General features: G+C 39.9%; 1 protein-coding gene and 1 long non-coding RNA gene across 2 annotated transcripts in view; both read left to right on the forward strand.

Annotated features, from left to right (window-relative positions):
• zfr (zinc finger RNA binding protein) overlaps positions 1-1,736 on the forward strand; it is a 39,810-nt gene extending 38,074 nt beyond the window's left edge. The window contains exons 19-20 of the mRNA XM_051950656.1: positions 35-132; positions 591-1,736. Coding sequence (XP_051806616.1) covers positions 35-132; positions 591-773 — 281 coding nt within the window. The 3' untranslated portion in view covers positions 774-1,736. The remainder of the gene's footprint in view (positions 1-34; positions 133-590) is intronic.
• An 11,034-nt stretch (positions 1,737-12,770) lies between these two features.
• Positions 12,771-17,053, forward strand: LOC127534733 (uncharacterized). Its single transcript, XR_007943101.1, has 4 exons — positions 12,771-13,101; positions 14,838-15,819; positions 16,070-16,386; positions 16,553-17,053. It is a non-coding gene; the product is annotated as an uncharacterized LOC127534733 (long non-coding RNA).
• Positions 17,054-17,408: the final 355 nt, after the last annotated feature.

Consider the following 17,408-nt stretch of genomic DNA (forward strand, 5'->3'; position numbering starts at 1 on the left):
ACACCACCTTATAAAGTTTGGTTTCTTTGAACAGGTGGTCCGGGATTGGTTGACCCTTGTGAAAAAAAGCCTGTGGATACCCTCACACCCATGGGAGAGCAACAGAGAGAGGACATTACCTCAAGTGCCCAAGTACGAGCTCTTGAATTTTAAGTAAACTATCAGATTGAGACATAAAGAAAGTTTGACATGGTGTTTAGATACGAGAAACAATGCTGTTTTCAGAAAATATAGAAAAGCTAAACTTGTCATGAGATACTGATAACATGACAGTGTAAGAAGCAAACAATACAGAAAAGTAAACCAAGCAAGAATTTTCACTCTTTAGTAAATAGGCAGTCCATTTGGTGTCACTACTTTTTGTGTTTGGGTCATTGTCACCAGTTTGGAACCAGCATTTAATTTCAGGATTAACATAAATATTTCAGAAATCACCAAACGCATACACAGAGATACATAGTGTTTGTGATTTAGGTAGTGTGAGCTCTTTTCTTAAACCTGATACTCTGTTCAAAGGGATTTTCTTGGGGCTGCCTTGACCTTCCTTCAAAGTAATTGTTTTGAAATGTTCCATCTGTGTTTTTGTACAGTTTGCTCTCAGGCTACTGGCATTCCGTCAGATCCATAAAGTTTTGGGTATGGACCCTCTGCCACAGATGAACCCTCGCTTCAACATTCGCAACAGTCGTAAACGTCGTCGTGACAACAGTGATGGGACCGACAGCTTTGAGGGTGAAGGCAAAAAAGACAAGAAAGATTATGATAGTTTCTAGACTTTGTCTCTTATTAATTTAAAGTAATCTAAAAATGTACGAAAATGTTATATGCCTGTCTCCTGTATACTGGCTTCTTTTTATTTTTAAGCTACAAATGTACCAGTGCAATTGCAACCTCACTCTGTATTACACAAACAAAATGTCAATTTGTGTATTGTTTTAGTTTTAGATTTCTTAAAGGTGGGGCTTAGACCTCTGTGCTAGGTAATACTGTTTTTACCTGTTGTGCTTCTTACATAGAAGCTTCTGCCGCTACTTCCCACTGAGCTGTGTTTGTTTGATTTGAAGTTGAAGGGGACAATGGTGATCATAGGATCAAGAGTGGAGCCAGGCTTGTCTGTATCGCACATCAAGAGAAAAAGCAGTGTCAATGCTTTTGTTCATCTGTATAGTTGCATTAAAAGGTGGACTGTGTTACTGTTATTATTGTGAACCATTAATTTGGTCCGCTGAAATTTCAAACTTTCTCCGTCTAATATGAATAACTGTGCTACAAGTGATGTCTGATGCTGTGGTCTTGTAATGTTTCAGTGCTAAGCTACACTAAAAAGATCTACTGGGCATTGCATACAGATTCAACTGTTGATATATCTGTGTTAGTAGTGAAGTTGTCCACCCTAAAATGTAGTTTTGTCCTTTCATTTACACACACATTTAAATATTTGTATAATCTATAAATAGCAAAAAAGGCTTCAGGTTGTGGGAAAAACATTGCATACTCTTTTGGTTTTTAAATTTCTGTTTTCCTGTTTAATATGAAACTTAATTGGCTCACTTACCTTTTAACTTGGTTAGGTGCTAAATGAGGTTTAATGCTAGAAAAAAAGAATACAAATGACTAGCAATGAGAGGGATGGTAATGTGATTGCCCTTTAGCATAGGTCCTGTTGTGAATGCTTGCTGTGCTTTGAATTCTGCTTCACAGTTCATTAGCAGAATAAAAACACTTTCAAATTTAAAGTTGTTGATCTTTCACTATGTACACTTGTTTTTCTTGTGGTATACATTGTGCACATGGTGTTGCAGACATGACCACATGAACACTGGTCAGTTACTATAGACTATAGTCTATAGTAACGTGTCTTTTCAAGCTTCAACAAAGTATTCAGCTTTCTGTCAGTACCTACAGAAAAAAACAAAACTAAATTTGTACATAGGAGCGAATGTCCCAGTAAGCTGTCAAAGTGAGCCTTCATAGTACTAGGGCCTGCCAGAAATGGAATGCTGCCATCATTAATGTGACTGAATAGACCTGGACATTTTCAGACCTAAAATGTCCACTGTAAGAGGGTTATTTGCAGGTTCACCTAAAGAGATTGATCCAAGTCCTGTTTGAGTGTTTAAGTGAAATCTTACTTAATTGTATTTATTTAAATGCTGTCCACATTAATAAATAATATGTTTTGGGAATGCACGCTGCCCCTACTGAGTGAATTAGATGTATTGATAGAAGTTCACACATATTTGGATTTTTGGAAATTCCTGTTGTGTATTTTGTTTGGAATCCAAAAGCAGAAGTCATGCAGTTTTTTGTTTTTTCATTTTAAACTGACAAAAAGCAAAGTTGTGTGGTCTGTGTGTTTTTGTTACAGAATGATTAACAACAAAAGCTAATTGAAAATTTAACAAACTGAATTTCATTGTTTAAATTCTGACTGAAGTGAAGTTTTCTTTGGTGTTCGAATTAAAAATGAATTGGAGATTATCCATTGATACCAAGAACCCAGATCCTGCTCTGCCTTTTACCTTCATCTCAACTGGATGAGGCAAATGTCAGCCCTCCCTGAGCCAAACTCTGCCAGAGATTCCTTCTTGTTGCCTTTTTGAGCAGCCAAACTGCTACTCAGAAGGAATCATCAGATTTCTTGAGTTTCTCTCTTAGTTTAAGGTCTTAACTTGTTTGGCATGGCCTGACAGAACTTATGTTGTGAACACAACTGACATTTATAGACAGAATTTATTTGTTGAAGAGAACGTTTATTTTGATTTGAAAAATTTGACAGTAAACAATGAAGTATAATAAGGAGACTTTTTTTTTTTTTTGGGGGGGGGGGGGGGGGGTAGCAGCTTGGATTTTTCTGGGAAATGTGAACATGATTTGTATGACCAAATTCAAGATGTAGGCATGCTTTGGTAAATGAAGTTCCTATTTATCTATATATGCCTACTGATTGTTTCCATTAAGGGTATAGGAGTAATGGAGAATTCCGCCACTCTCAAGGAAGCAGTCATGCTCATGGGTTCCCGGCTTGATCTGTCTCTGGCAAACTCCTAGGAGGTCATTGAAGAGGATGTCACTGTCATGAACCTCAAGCCTCAGTACGTCATTCTCCTGGCCCTGGAAATAGGTGAACTTTTCCTCCCACCAAGGGTTTGGGTCGTTGTTGCGGACAGATGTTTCACCCAGAGAAGAGGAGCTACAGAACACCTTGACATAGCCATCTGTAGTTCCCAAGATGCCAGAAGGAAGATCGCTGGCCCGCAGATTGAAAACCGTCAGTTGTGCTTTAGCTGCAGATAAACTGCACAATGCCAGCAGGAGGAGAGGAAGGCCGGAGGTCATGGCTTCACAGGAGGCTGTTCGGACAGAAGAACAGATCTTTGCGTTTTTATGTAGCGCATGGATTTACTCAATCAGCCCTTGTAAGGGTCTTTATACACACTCAACCTACTGGTGACTGCAATATTTTACTCCACTTGGAAGTCTTGTCTGCTTTCACTGGTTGACGTCAGCCTGTCACTGCATTTCCCTGCCAAGATGGGCAGTTTCATACTGTGCTTGTCACTCAAAGACTACTTGTAGCCAAACATAAATCATTTCCAATTCACCAAACATGGGGATTTGTTTCTTTGACTAAATTCTGATGCCAATGAGGTTGTTCACTAAGTGTTTGACTCTGAGGAACTTTAATTTTAAAGACTTTTTGAGACTTCAGGCATCATTGGACTACTGTAAAAAAATAAATAAAAGAACTTTAGATGGACTGCTATTTCTTATGTCTGATGCAAACTTTTTTTTTAATCTGCGCAGCTGCGTAGTTAAGGTTGAAGAAACATAATTGATTAATAGATAGGTCAGTGATAACCGCTTGATCTTGTAACTCCCAACATTGAATACAAACTGTGATGTGTGGACTTATTCAGAATGCTCTTAAATGGCTGTTAAACACCACCATGGTTGAAACATTTGAACCGTTGTTTCTGTCAAGGATCATGGTATTACATTTTCTTTAGACATCACAAGAAGTCTGCCTCACTCCTTCTTTACCTTCAATCATCAGTCCTCTCCACTAGAGGGCAGTATCACTATTAAATCTAACTATGGATAACTTGGGGTGAAATTTTGTGATCTACATATGCTACACGGTTATTGGAAACCCTAAAAAATAACACAATATAACATCTAAGTGTCAAAGATGACACAGGATTGAAATGCATAATACAAAAGACTTAATTTGTATGGCCAACCATCCAGCATGTCTAAAAACCAAACCCTTTTCGCTAAAGGAATTCATGGTAACTACTCCACCACCATGCTGTCTGGCTGACATACAGGTAACTACAAATCTTTGCAATATAATTCACAAGACTTTGACTGTCATGCCAAGCTATACAGTACATAAAAGCCCGAACATTAGCTCCACACTGAGCACATATGGCAGTTTGTGAAACTTTGAGTGCCTGATCAGAGGGTCTAAAACACTACTATTGCATCTTGACGAATATATAGGCTAGACAGGTCTCAGGGCACACATGAGTGTGATTAGGTTAGAAGAAATTGAAAGGGAAACCCCAGATGATACTAAGCAAAATGACAGTAATAGATGTAAATCTTACCTGTAGGCTTGGTGTGTTGTCTTTTCCCACGCTATCTGCTGTTCCACACGTTTTTATAGGTCAGCGGACCTCATATCAGCTTCATGTCACCCTCCCTAAAATACAGGGACAACACAATCTGCTACATTCTCACCATTACATATAAAGACACAGCTAGAACTTTTGCATGGGCTTGACCAGCTCCTTAGTCACCTTTTCCAACATCTGAGAAAGTTACACCATCACAGTCATTCGTCCATCCATTTTCTATGCATTTATTCTATAGAGGGTCATGGGGTGTAAGGCAGAGTACATCCAGCCAAAGGAGCTTCTGGCTTTGCTATCAAGCAGCACCGATCCACATCTATTGGGTTCTGTCTACTTTTATACTACTTTTTATTCTATCCACCATGTCACCCACTGCTGCAATAACTATGTTAACAGATGGTGTGTTTATATTTGCCTCTCTGTATTACATTTTGTCTTGATGAATTTTTCAGCCTCAATGGCACAAGTGAAACTTAAGTTCTCTTCCTGCCATCTAAGTCACACAGTTGCTGGATGACCCCATGTGTATCCCAAATGATGCTACTGTAATATCATTGTCATTGTCAAGGTGTCACTTTTTCGACATATTGGGAAAAATCTCAGGTCTATCCATTCGATTCCATGCCAGGAATTCAGTTGTTCTGGCTCATGAAATGTGATTGTTTGCTATTATCTAGGAAATTAAAATATGTTCAGAAAAGAAAATATCTAGACTGTCCAGAAGTAAAATGAAGTTGCTGTTTGGTAGGTAACACAAAAGTTTAAAAAGAAGCATGAAGCAAGCTACTCCAGTCAAAAAGTTCAAAGGTCTGTATTCAAATTAATTTAATGATATATTTCTAAAAAAAAAAAACATAGGTTAAAATATGTTAATTTACATTTTAAATAATATGTATGGGTTCTATTTATTTATTTGTCTAGCTATTTCCTGACATTTTGCCTTCTGAGCAAACAGTTCATACTAAAAAAATAATTGCCAGATGTACTAATACATCAAGAACAAAAATAATTGTTCATTGCAGTCTTACATTTTTTTTTTTTCTGGTGGAACAACATGATCTTCCTTGGAGTTTTCAATTGTCAAATGCTTTTAAAGATATTACAGAACAACCTAAATTATAGTACTCATCTTGTCCATGTCATAGACCCAATGCCATTTGTCTCCCTATGAAATTGTAATCATGATGGAAATGTTTTTTAGGGTGTGTGAAGTGATACACTATCCAGCCAATGGTTTTGTTCCATTCCACATATCAATAGATGACAGTGATTCCAACATGCACACCAATGAAAGGCTGCCAGAGCACACACAATTGAGGGTGAGACTCACACAGGTGACAATTCACATGCTCTCACCAAATGTCTATTTCTCACGCTGTGGCTGCATTTCTCAAGATAGTCGCTGTTGCCATGGTGACAAAACTGCCAACTGCAGAGGTAGGAGTCACCCAGACTCACAGACATAGTAGCTATCAAGAACACCCACAATCAAACTAACATAAGACATAGCCAATCACCAATGTACGTATATATTTGATTTATTAACAAAGAAACTTCACAACCTTCAACCTTTAAGTCATCAGTGAATATACTTTGGGATTTAATATATTGCTTACTAGCAGCGCAAACTGCATGAAGCCAGTGAGGCAGTAGGCAGTATATTGCGATGTAATGTGACCATAGCATGCATGGCAGTTACAACTTGGTTTCAATACATACAGCAGACTTGCAACATAAAGACATACATGTCAGAAGAGAAAAAAAACAATAGCTTCTAAGGTGGCTATAAATTACTTTTCTAAAAACAAACTTTTTTGCCAGGTTAAAACTAATGGAGGCAGTTGCTTTTAACCAAACCTGCAGTCCAACTTGAACAAAGCTCTGTGAAGCAGTGCCATTGTTTTTAAAAAATCTCAGTTTCTACTATATCGGCACATGGCAATTACGATATGGTTAAAACTAATTGGAGATTGGGGGTATGGTCAATAAATGTCAAATGTTAATTCTATGTTTGTTGTGAGACAGGGCAAACAGGGTCACACACCACCCCTGCCTCGACACTGTTTTACCTCTGCTACTATTTGCATTAGCAACGATTGCGTTGGATGTAAATGCTGATGACGTTAATTTGGTCATAATTCTAAAGTGTAGCTGTTGATGATTTCTTCTGTAATTTAAAGTTTTATAAGAAAAAAACCCATGGGTAGTTTGATAGCAGTGTGTAAACAAAGAAAAAATAAATCATGTGGGGCAAACTGAATATTTCTGTCTTTCATTTCCACAGTATGTGTTAAATGACTAAACACACAGTATCAAGTTTGTTTGTTGCATCACAGTTTATTTTATTTTTTTACTGACAATGTTGGCGGTCTCAGCCAAAAGTGTAGGTATAATGGAGGGTTCCACCTTTCTCTAGATAGCAGTCATGCTCATGTGTTCCCGACTTGAGCTGACGCTGGCAGACTCCCAGAAGGTCATCAAACCCAACGTCACTGTCATAAACCTCAAGCCTCATTACATCATTCTCCTGGGCCTTGAAGTATGAGAACTCCTCCTCCCACCAAGGGTTGGCATTGTTATTACGGACAGAGGTTTTACCCAGAGTGCTTCCGCCACAGAACACCTCGACATAGCCGTCAGTGATTCCCAAGAAGTCAGAGGGAAGATCAGTGGCTCGCAGGTTAAACAGCCTCAGCTGGCACTGAGCCACACTCAGACTGCACAGGACCAGCAGGAGCAGAGGAAGGCTGGAGGCCATGGCTTCACAGGAGGCTGTGCAGGAGAAAAAACAAATCACAGCTGGAGCTGGCAGTTTTCTCATATCTTACTTTTCATTATTTCTATTTGAGTTTTTGTAAAACTGTGAAAATTTAAGGTGCAGGGCAGAAGCTGTCATTACTTTTAGATTTGGTTGTTAAATTTTCCAGGTAGAAGAAGGGGTAGAATAAGTCAGGTGGTCCAAAACCCAGCACTTATTTAGCACTGACAAAGTTGAAAAAAAGGGGGGGGGGGAGGGGGGGGGGCACTTCTTCTGCAACTTGATGGCAACACCTTTGATCAATCACACTTGAAGCACTTTTTGCACTTACTACAGGTTTTTCCTTATGTCTGAATTCTTGCTTGTGTTGTAGGTCGCTTTGGACAAAAGCGTCTGCTAAATGAAATTGTAGAATTGTAGAACATATCAACTGCTGAGGACTTATTGGCACTTATCCGTCAGAAATCATACAACTGAGTAACCTTGGACAAGTACTGCACTCTCTGAGTGCTGTTCTTGTATTTGTATTGCATCTTTCATTAATCAGATATAGATAGCAGCATCTTTACAATTAGCTCATACATTTTAATGAATTGACTTAAACAGGCAATTTAAACAAAAAAAAGAGATATTTAAATAATAAAGTCTATTGTTTGTTCATGAGGACCACATCCGTTTTATTAGTATTTGAACATCCATCCAGCCATCCAGCCATCCAGCCATCCATCCATTCTCTATATACCGCCTAATCCTCACTGGGGTCGCAATGGTGCTGGAGCCTATTCCAGCTGATTTAGGGGCAAGGCATGGGACACCCTGGACAGGTCACCAGTCTGTCGCAGGGCTACATATACAGACAAACAATCACACCTACGGACAATTTATAGTTACCAATTAACCTCAGCATATTTTTGGACTGTGGGAAGAAGCCAAAAAACCTGTAGAAAACTCACACATGCAGAGAGATCATGCAAATTCCATGCAGAAAGATCCCAGGAAAGCTGGGACACGAACTGGGGATCTTTTAGTATTTTAACATCAGATAATGAAATACTTAAAAATGTAATCATTATCAGCTTATGAAGTCAATACTTTCAAAAATCTGTCAGACATTCTTATTTTTAGTGGCCAATTTGAGATTAAAATAATTATTTATAACCAAGTGGTTACAAGGCTACTGTGGTCCATATGGGAAACACGTAAATACTGTTGTAACTGCATATTCAAAGATTCAACTTCAGCATCTCAACCAAATCTAACCACAGTTAAGAAGCAAAACAGGCAAAATTAGTGTAGGAAAACAATGTAAGAAAAATGAGATTTCATTTCACAGTGCCACACTTTACCCGCCTTGCCTCCAGTGCTGCTCTCACACTGGTGTATGAATGTGTGTGAATGTTGGTGGTGGTCGGAGGGGCCGTAGGCGCGGATTGGCAGCCACGCTTCCATCAGTCTGCCCCAGGGCAGCTGTGGCTACAAATGCAGCTTACCACCACCAGAGCGAGAATGTGTGAGTGAATGAATAATGGATCCATTGTGAAGCGCTTTGAGTGCCCTGAAAAGCGCTATATAAATCTAATCCATTATTATTATTATTATTATTATTATTATTATTATTATTATTATTATTATTATTATTATTAATATTAGTAGGGGGAAGAGAATGAGGAGGAGCAGCAATAAGCGTCAGAGGTAATGGTAGTAATTGCTGAGAGTCAGAAATTGCATTGGTGTACATAAAGCATGCATAATACTGGTAATGATACTGGGAGTTAAATGAAGGCATCAGTAGTTGTGGGTAAATGTGATTAAACCATAATGATTGAATGACAAATTGACATGTCTTTGAAATGGGAACATCTAGAACAACAGTGAACATGTACTAGTATAAAGAAAAGAACATGAAAAAACCCCTCTGACTTGAACCAAAGATTAGATGTAAAGGTCTTACCTCAAGCCTTGAATCTGTGCTTCTAAGCTTTCCAAGTGCTCGTCCTTGTTTTAAAGGCAGGCAGAGCTGATATCAGTTTGATAAAAACCCACCTGTAAAGCACAACCTGCTGCACTCTCAGCATTATGTAACTGGCAAAAAGTGACTTTATGGAATTTCTGGCTTTTTATAGAGTAATGACAAGAAAAGCAAAACATAAGCCTTTAAAAATCCCACAGCAGGTAAATATGCAGCGTTCTGGCAACAAAGAGAATAGTGCAAATTTGTAGAACCATCAGTGGAAAAATAAAATTCCCCAAAAATACACAAATACTATTGTTATTGTCCAAATTATTCAGTATACAATCCCAATCATCACATTTTTTCTTTCAGCCAGTTCTACACTGATAGTTTCTTTTCAGTTACCATGTTTTTTGTTCCAACTCTCTGATGCTGTTTCAGCATGGTCAGGAGGATTTTTGGAGTGAAGCTAAAGAGAGCACCATTTCTATGTCCACTTGTCCAGCCTGACACAACGGACAACGTGATAGCCATTTCTGGGTCCAGTCACTCCTTCAGATCCCAAAAACACACAGAACCTATAAATCTTTTCATGATCAATTCCTTCTTTAGTCAAACACCACTGAGAGATAAAAAGGACAATTTTCATACTTATTCTCCCAGTTGTAGATTTAAGAGAAAAAAGTTTAGGTAACCATGAGAAAGAGAGTTAACAATAAGTGAGTTACAAGGTAGCATTGAGCCAGATGAAATACAATTACACACACACACACACACGTTTGTACTTCTATCTTAGTGAGGACATCCATAGGCGTAATGCATTTCCTAGAGCCTTACCCTAACCTTAACCATCACAACTGATTGCCTAACCCTAATCCTTACCCTAACCTTAACCAAACCTCAATTCATACCTGTTCTCTAAAAACAAGTCTTCACCCTCAAACATGGCTGTTTCAAAGTGTGGACTGGCCAAAATGTCCTCACTTTGTAGAAATGTCTTCACTTTGATAGTTAAATGCAGAAAATGGTACTCACCATGTAGCAAGTACAAGAACACACACACACGCACACGCACACACACACACACACACACACACACACACACACACACACACACACACACACACAAGCACATGCTCAACAGATGCGCACCTTGGGACCACAATGAAAACCTGGCCTTGACACTACAGATAAGGTAACCTTCAGACACTTGATGGAAATAAATGAGAAGTGTGGGAGGCAGTGAAGACTGGTCTCAACACTCAAAGCCAAACTACTGACCACAGTACACTGCACGCTGCTAAAAATTTACATACAGCAAATCTCACAAACAATCTAGCCATTTATCAAAGCACTTGACTCGATTAAACAGCTTGACACTAGTATCAGTGCTACCCAAGAAAAGTGAATATCACAAATAAGAAGAAGACAAATGTATTAATGTCTCTTCTAGATGTGTAGAGCTGAATCTGTCCAACTGTAGGCATTGCTTGTCTGTGGTGAAGAAGGACACTGTCAGGCCAGCTACAGCTGGTCCTAGTTAGTATCCACAGGACTAACTAGACTAACTGTGCTTCTCTCCCTCTCTCCCTCTATCGTTCTCCCTTCTAGGATTGGCTTGACAGGCTGGAGTGGCAACAGGTGTTCCTCATCTCATCAATGTGATCAAGTGACGCTGAAGCAGCTGGTGACGTCCAATCAGATGTGAACTGCTCGGCCTTTTAAGCAGTTTCCTCCCACTCCTCAGAGCCGGATTGTAACCCCACCTGTAAAGACACTCAGCCAGCCATTCTCACCTCCATCAATAGCAAAGCTTGAACTAACTCCATTTTCTGCTCTTCTATCTCAGTTCCCGGACCAGCTGCCTCAAACTGCTTATCGTCGTGGATCACCACCAAACTACTCTGCCTGTCTTCAACTCGAGGATACTCGACTGTGTTGCTCCTGAAGCCCGGCGTCGTACAACTTACCTTTGGCCGCATTCTCCAGCCGTTCCAACCATTGGGCCGCCGAGCTGCTCTCCACCGCAGGAACCCAGTCCGAGCATCCTAGTTCACATAAAGTTTTGGAACCTAGAATTATTTGTTCGTTGTTGAAAGCCAAGACTGTTGTTTGATTAATTAGAGTTTGACTTTTTGGACCTTCGTAACAATCAGAACCATCTTGAGTACTTTGGAGTTGGTAATTAGCTGTACTGGTATTTGACCTCCGATCCGCTAGTCCAGGGGTCGGCAACCTTTAACACTCAAAGAGCCATTTCGACTCATTTCCCACAGAAAACACCAGGAGCCGCAAAATCCTTTTGGCATTTAAAATGAAGACAACACTGCATATATCGCTTTTTTTAAATTTTTTTTTTACCTCTATGCCCTTGTTAATCAGTCGTGATTAATTAATTACAAAGCCTCTAATTAGATAGATTCATATGTTTTAATCGTGTCCTTCCACTAATATTAATCTTACTTGGTTCATGTCATTTTTGCTCCTGGACCTCATATGTTACGTAATGTTAGCTGGAAATCCATATTTTGCGAATGTCTATTTGACTTGTAAAATCTATTTATCTTAAGCTAATAACTTTTCTCCGGTAAGTCGCTGCCCTATTTTCCAAGACTCCTCTGACTCTCTGACCTGTTGCCTGGATGTGAGATCGAGCCCTGTTCTTGCGAGTAACGTGTATTACCCTATCATGAGTACTTTTGACTCAAAGACAAGACGTGTCTTTCTTGGAGTGGAGCTTTAATATACAGGCTTGCCATTCTTGAGTACAAAACGATGTGAAACTACAGACGGTGCTTCTCCAGGAGTAAAACAAAAAAAGGCATGAAACGTGTGTGACTCGGAAGCTCCGTGTTGTCTCTCTGCAGGGGGAAAATCCCAGCAGCACATCCGGTGGAGTGACACGTCAAAATAAGAGCGGTAATTTCACAATAAAACTCTCTATATTAAAATGCATTGAAACGCGCCTGAAAGGCAGAACAATTTATTTTCCAAAGTTACAGGGAGCCAAAACAGAGGGCTGAAAGAGCCGCATGCGGCTCCGGAGCCGCGGGTTGCCGACCCCTGCGCTAGTCTGTGCTGTTTTGTTTTGAAGCGTTTCTTCTTGAGACTTCCTCGAATAATGAATGTAGTTCCCAGAGCTGTCAAGTAACGAAGTACAAATACTTCGTTACCTTACTTAAGTAGATATTTTGGTTATCTATACTTTACTGGAGTAATTATTTTTTGGACCACTTTTTACTTCTACTCCTTACATTTTCATGTAATTATCTGTACTTTCTACTCCTTACATTTTAAAAATTGCCTCGTTACTTCATTTTGACTTGTTTTTATTCCGGCTATCCAGATAAAATCCGCCACCCGAATAGAATTAATTTAATTGTGGTTGGATGAGAAGTCTCAACGTGACACCATTCCTATACCCCATTGGTTTCAAAGCGATGCAACGCGCTTGCGCATTACACACCCGCACACCGGAGCAGAATGTAGAAGCGTTAATACAGTAAATGGTGGAAGAGAAAATGTCCATGGCGGCAGACGAGGAGCTTTCCCAACCAAGCACCAGTGAGGAGGGTGCAGGCAAGGAAGACCAACCAACCCTTGTTCATCCCTGGCCTTATCTGGAGGATTTTTTTGATATAACAGGATGCAAAAACAACTCTTTTCGCATGCAATGCAAACTGTGCGCACCGAAGTACCACGAGCTAATGGCTTTCAAAAACTCACCATCAAATTTAAAGAAGCATATTGAGGTAAGTTCTAAGATTCAGTCGTGATCTGCTAATAGTAAAATTGCAATGTTTGCTATGGCTGGGTAAATGCTAAGACATGCCATGCTTTGCATGCTAGCTTATGATTCAATGTTGCAAGTTTGTTTGGTGGGCTCCGTGTAAGGTTTAAAATTCGACGTTAGCCAAATGTTTTCTGAGCTTGTATTGTTGTTATATGCAATATTTGTAAGTTAACCCTTTAAGCTTCAGTCAATTCCAGCTGTTTTCAGTACAAAAAATCGCTAATATTCTATTTTTAAATTAAAAAAAATTACGAAAAATACAGGGAATATTGGACGGGCATCGCGAGGTGCATTTCCTTGAAAATGACCGATTCGGGGATTTTATACCGACTTCAGGACATGTTTTGGACAAAATAGTTTACTGGCTTGTGTCATCTGGATGTAAAAGGTTGGATTATGGCCGTTTTTTGTGGAATCTTTTTTTTTGTGTGTAATAATAAACCCGGAAATGTGAATCGCGCTGTGTGCGTTGAAGCCGTGTATAGAGAACGGATGGATGAATATTCGTTTTTGTCGGACAAATGTGTTTTTCTCACCCGCTGTGGTAATCGCATCTGAAAGTGGTTTATACCGGCGGATTCATGAGAATCTAAGCTTTCCATCGGCGTATAGTGTTTGTATAATCGTGTTTACAGCCGTCGGACATTCTTGAAATTCCTATGCAAATTAGTAGGTGTACCGCCGGCGGTACACTGAAGCGTAAAGGGGTAACTGTGCGGAGCTATTCCGCAGCTGGTAAATAAGGCAGGCAGTTTACAAGAATCTGCATAATTATTATCTCTGCCAGGAGGTTATGTAATCACCAGAGTTTGTCTCTGTGTGTGTGTGTGTCTGTGTCTGTGTCTGTGTCTGTGTGTCTGTGTGTGTGTGTCTGTTAACAGCATAACTCAAAAAGTCATAGACGGATTTTCACCAAATTTTTACAGGATGTCCAGAAGAGCAAGAGTAAGAATCGATTAGATTTTGGAGGTGATCTGAATCACCGTCTGGATCCAGGAATTTTTTGAAGGTCGAAGGACAATTGAGAGATGGCCGCCAGGCCATCTCTCAATTTGACAGAGATTCCTGGATCCAGACGGTGATTCGGATCACCTCCAAAATCTAATCGATTCTTACTCTTGCTCTTCCGGACATCCTGTAAAAATTTGGTGAAAATCCGTCTATGACTTTTTGAGTTATGCTGTTAACAGACACAGACACACAGACACAGACACACACACACAGACACAGACACAGACACAGACACACACACACAGACACACAGACACACACACACACACACACACACACACACACAGACAGACAGACAGACAAATGGCATGGCGGAGGTATGCGCTCTCCGAGTGCTTTTCTAGTTCTTTCTGTGCTATGCAAACGACTGAACAGATACCTGTTGAACTATTCCCATCTAACTCAGCCAGCTTAATAATTTAGCACTAGATGCTGCAGCATGGTATATTAGGACCACTGTAGGTAAAATAAATAAATAAAAAGAAGTAGAATATCAATATGGAGGTAAGAGACAGTGGCAATATTCAGAGAAAACAGTTTGAATTCCCAAGTTTAAAGTTGAAAATTTATGATTGGGATACAAAAGGGAATTCACAGGGTTCAGATTAGGAGAGTAGATACATTTTATTTATTTATTTATCCAGTTCTCTTTCTTCTACAACTACAATTATCTTTGCATCTTAGTCCCCCGAGGCCAGACAAGATACATAATCCATCCAGCGGGTTTTGGGTCTACCCCGGAGTCTCCTCCCAGGCGGACATGCTCGGAAAACCTCCGAAGGAAGTCTCCCCGGAGGCATCCCAATCAAATGTCCAAACCACCTCAACTGGGTCCTCTCTCCGTGAAGGAGTAGTGACTCTACTCTGAGCTCCCTCCAGATCTCTGAGCTTCTCACCCTATCTCTAAGGCTGAGTCCTGTCACCCTGAAGGAAGCTCATTTGGGATGCTTGTACTTGCAATCTCATTCTTTCGTTCACTAACCGGAGTTCATAACCATAGGTGGGGGTTAGAACATAGATGGTAAATTGAGAGCTTTGCCTCAGCTCCCTTTTCGCCATGAAACAATGGTTTGATGCAATGAAAAATAAATGAAATTCACACAGAATTCAATATCAGAGACAAGATCATTCGCACTACAACTGACAATGGATCGAACTTCCTGAAAGCCTTCAGAGTTTATGGGAAGACTGACAAGAACAACAATCCTGAACCTGTAGGAGAGCGTGCTGAAGAAGAGGACGATGGTGGCCAAAATGATGATACTGATGAAGAAGAAGAAAGCATTGAGGGTGTTGAATTTGTTGATACTGGAGCCCTTTTGGACAAAGATGACTACTTGGAATATCAACTACCCAAGCACCATCGCTGCGCCTGCCACCTCCTCAATCTGGTGTCCACAGTTGATGCTTCAAAAGCAGAGGACAACCCATTGTACAAGCGCATATCAAGGTCCACATTTGCCAAATGCTCTAGCCTGTGGAACAAAAGTTCAAGAACAACCATCGCATCTGAAGTGATTAAAGACCACTGCACACTCCAACTGATAAGGCCTGTTGCTACAAGGTGGAATTCATTCTTCTCCGCTGCGGAAAGAATTGTGAGAATAACAAGAGAACAAGGTGAAGGAGCACTTGCAGCTGTCTGCAGTAAGCTGGATATACAAAAGTAAGTGTTTGTTTTTCTGTCTTCTGCCTTTAATAAAGAGATTACCCAATCACTGTCACAATTTTATTCTTTTGAATGCACAATATGCAGTCCCCATGTTTACTCTGGATGTTATTTGTAGCAACATAACTAAATTTCTGAAAGTCTCAGATGACAGTATTTTCCTTTTTAATTATCAGTTCCTTCAGTTAAAGGTTCTATATCAAGTAAGCTAAATGTTCCATGTTGTATTTTTCTTTTATTTGTGCAGGTTTACTCCAGTGGAACTTGCATTTCTTGCAGAATATGTGAAGACAATGAGCCCAGTGGCCAAGGCAGTGGATGTTCTTCAGGGAGAAACCAGTGTGCAGATGGGATGGCTGCTCCCCACCATAACTCTACTAAAGACCAAGCTCCAGAACCTTCAGGTCACCTCCAAGTTTTGTGAGCCTTTGATTGCTGCACTTCTTTCTGGCATTGAAAAACGCTTCGGAGAAATGCTTGCAGATCCAGAGCTGATAGCCGCAGCCATTCTGGTTCCCAAATTTAAAACCTGCTGGACAAATGATGAAAACATCTTGAAACTTGGTAAGTATCTCACCTCTCAACTTGCTCTTAATATGTGTAATTTCTTTGGGGACAGTGAAATGAGTTTGAAATGACATTTAACGACACACGCACAGAACAATCAATGGCACAATTACTACACTGTAATATAATGTAAATTGTTTGGATTTTTGTTTTTATTCCACAGGCCTTGACTACATAAAAAGCCACTTGAGCTGTCAGGAAAGGAATCCTGTCTCTGAGGGCTCCCTGTCATCTGTGGAAGAGGACTTCTTTTCCTCCTTAAAGAAGACTGGCCCCCTTGAAAAGACCCAGCAGCTGGATGCATACCTGGGGTGCCCAGGAGACATGACAGAGGTGATGAAGTCCTTCCCAGCTGTGTGCCACCTATCACTGAAGCTTAATACGGCACTCCCTGCCTCAGCAGCCTGTGAAAGACTGTTCAGTGTTGCAGGGCTGATCTTCAGGCCAAGAAGAGCGTGCATTGGCTCAGTAAACTTTGAGAACCAGCTACTTTTGCGGCTGAACAAAGACTATTGGTAACTCTTTGTTGCTTGTCCTTTGCTTGACTGATGTCAGTCTTTATGTTAAAAGTGCCTGTTACATCTCCTTAAATTTGAATCGTTGCGATTACCTACAGAAATGGGCATGACCAAGAATGTGGCACAATAAAGGTTAATTGATAATATGCGTCTGATGATTTACTATTTGCACCATTCCAACAACTAGTCATCATATTTGCTGCTCCATGAAACACGTGTTAATTGTCAGTAGTACACACACATGATTCTGTAATATATATTTACTAAAATGCATTCCTTTTCAATGGACATATATGAGGTGGAAACAGATAGCCTATTCTAGTGCATTCCAAATTTTTCAACATTAGTCGTTATAACCTTTTAGAAAATGTGTTTTATGATTGCACTCTAGCCATTTTTTCCCTCACATTACTTTTACTTTTATACTTTTAAGTAGTTTTAAAATCAGTACTTTTGTACTTTTACTTGAGTAAAAAGCTGGAGTTGATACTTCAACTTCTA

This window comes from Acanthochromis polyacanthus, chromosome 7, assembly GCF_021347895.1.
Source record: "Acanthochromis polyacanthus isolate Apoly-LR-REF ecotype Palm Island chromosome 7, KAUST_Apoly_ChrSc, whole genome shotgun sequence".
NCBI lineage: Eukaryota > Metazoa > Chordata > Actinopteri > Pomacentridae > Acanthochromis > Acanthochromis polyacanthus.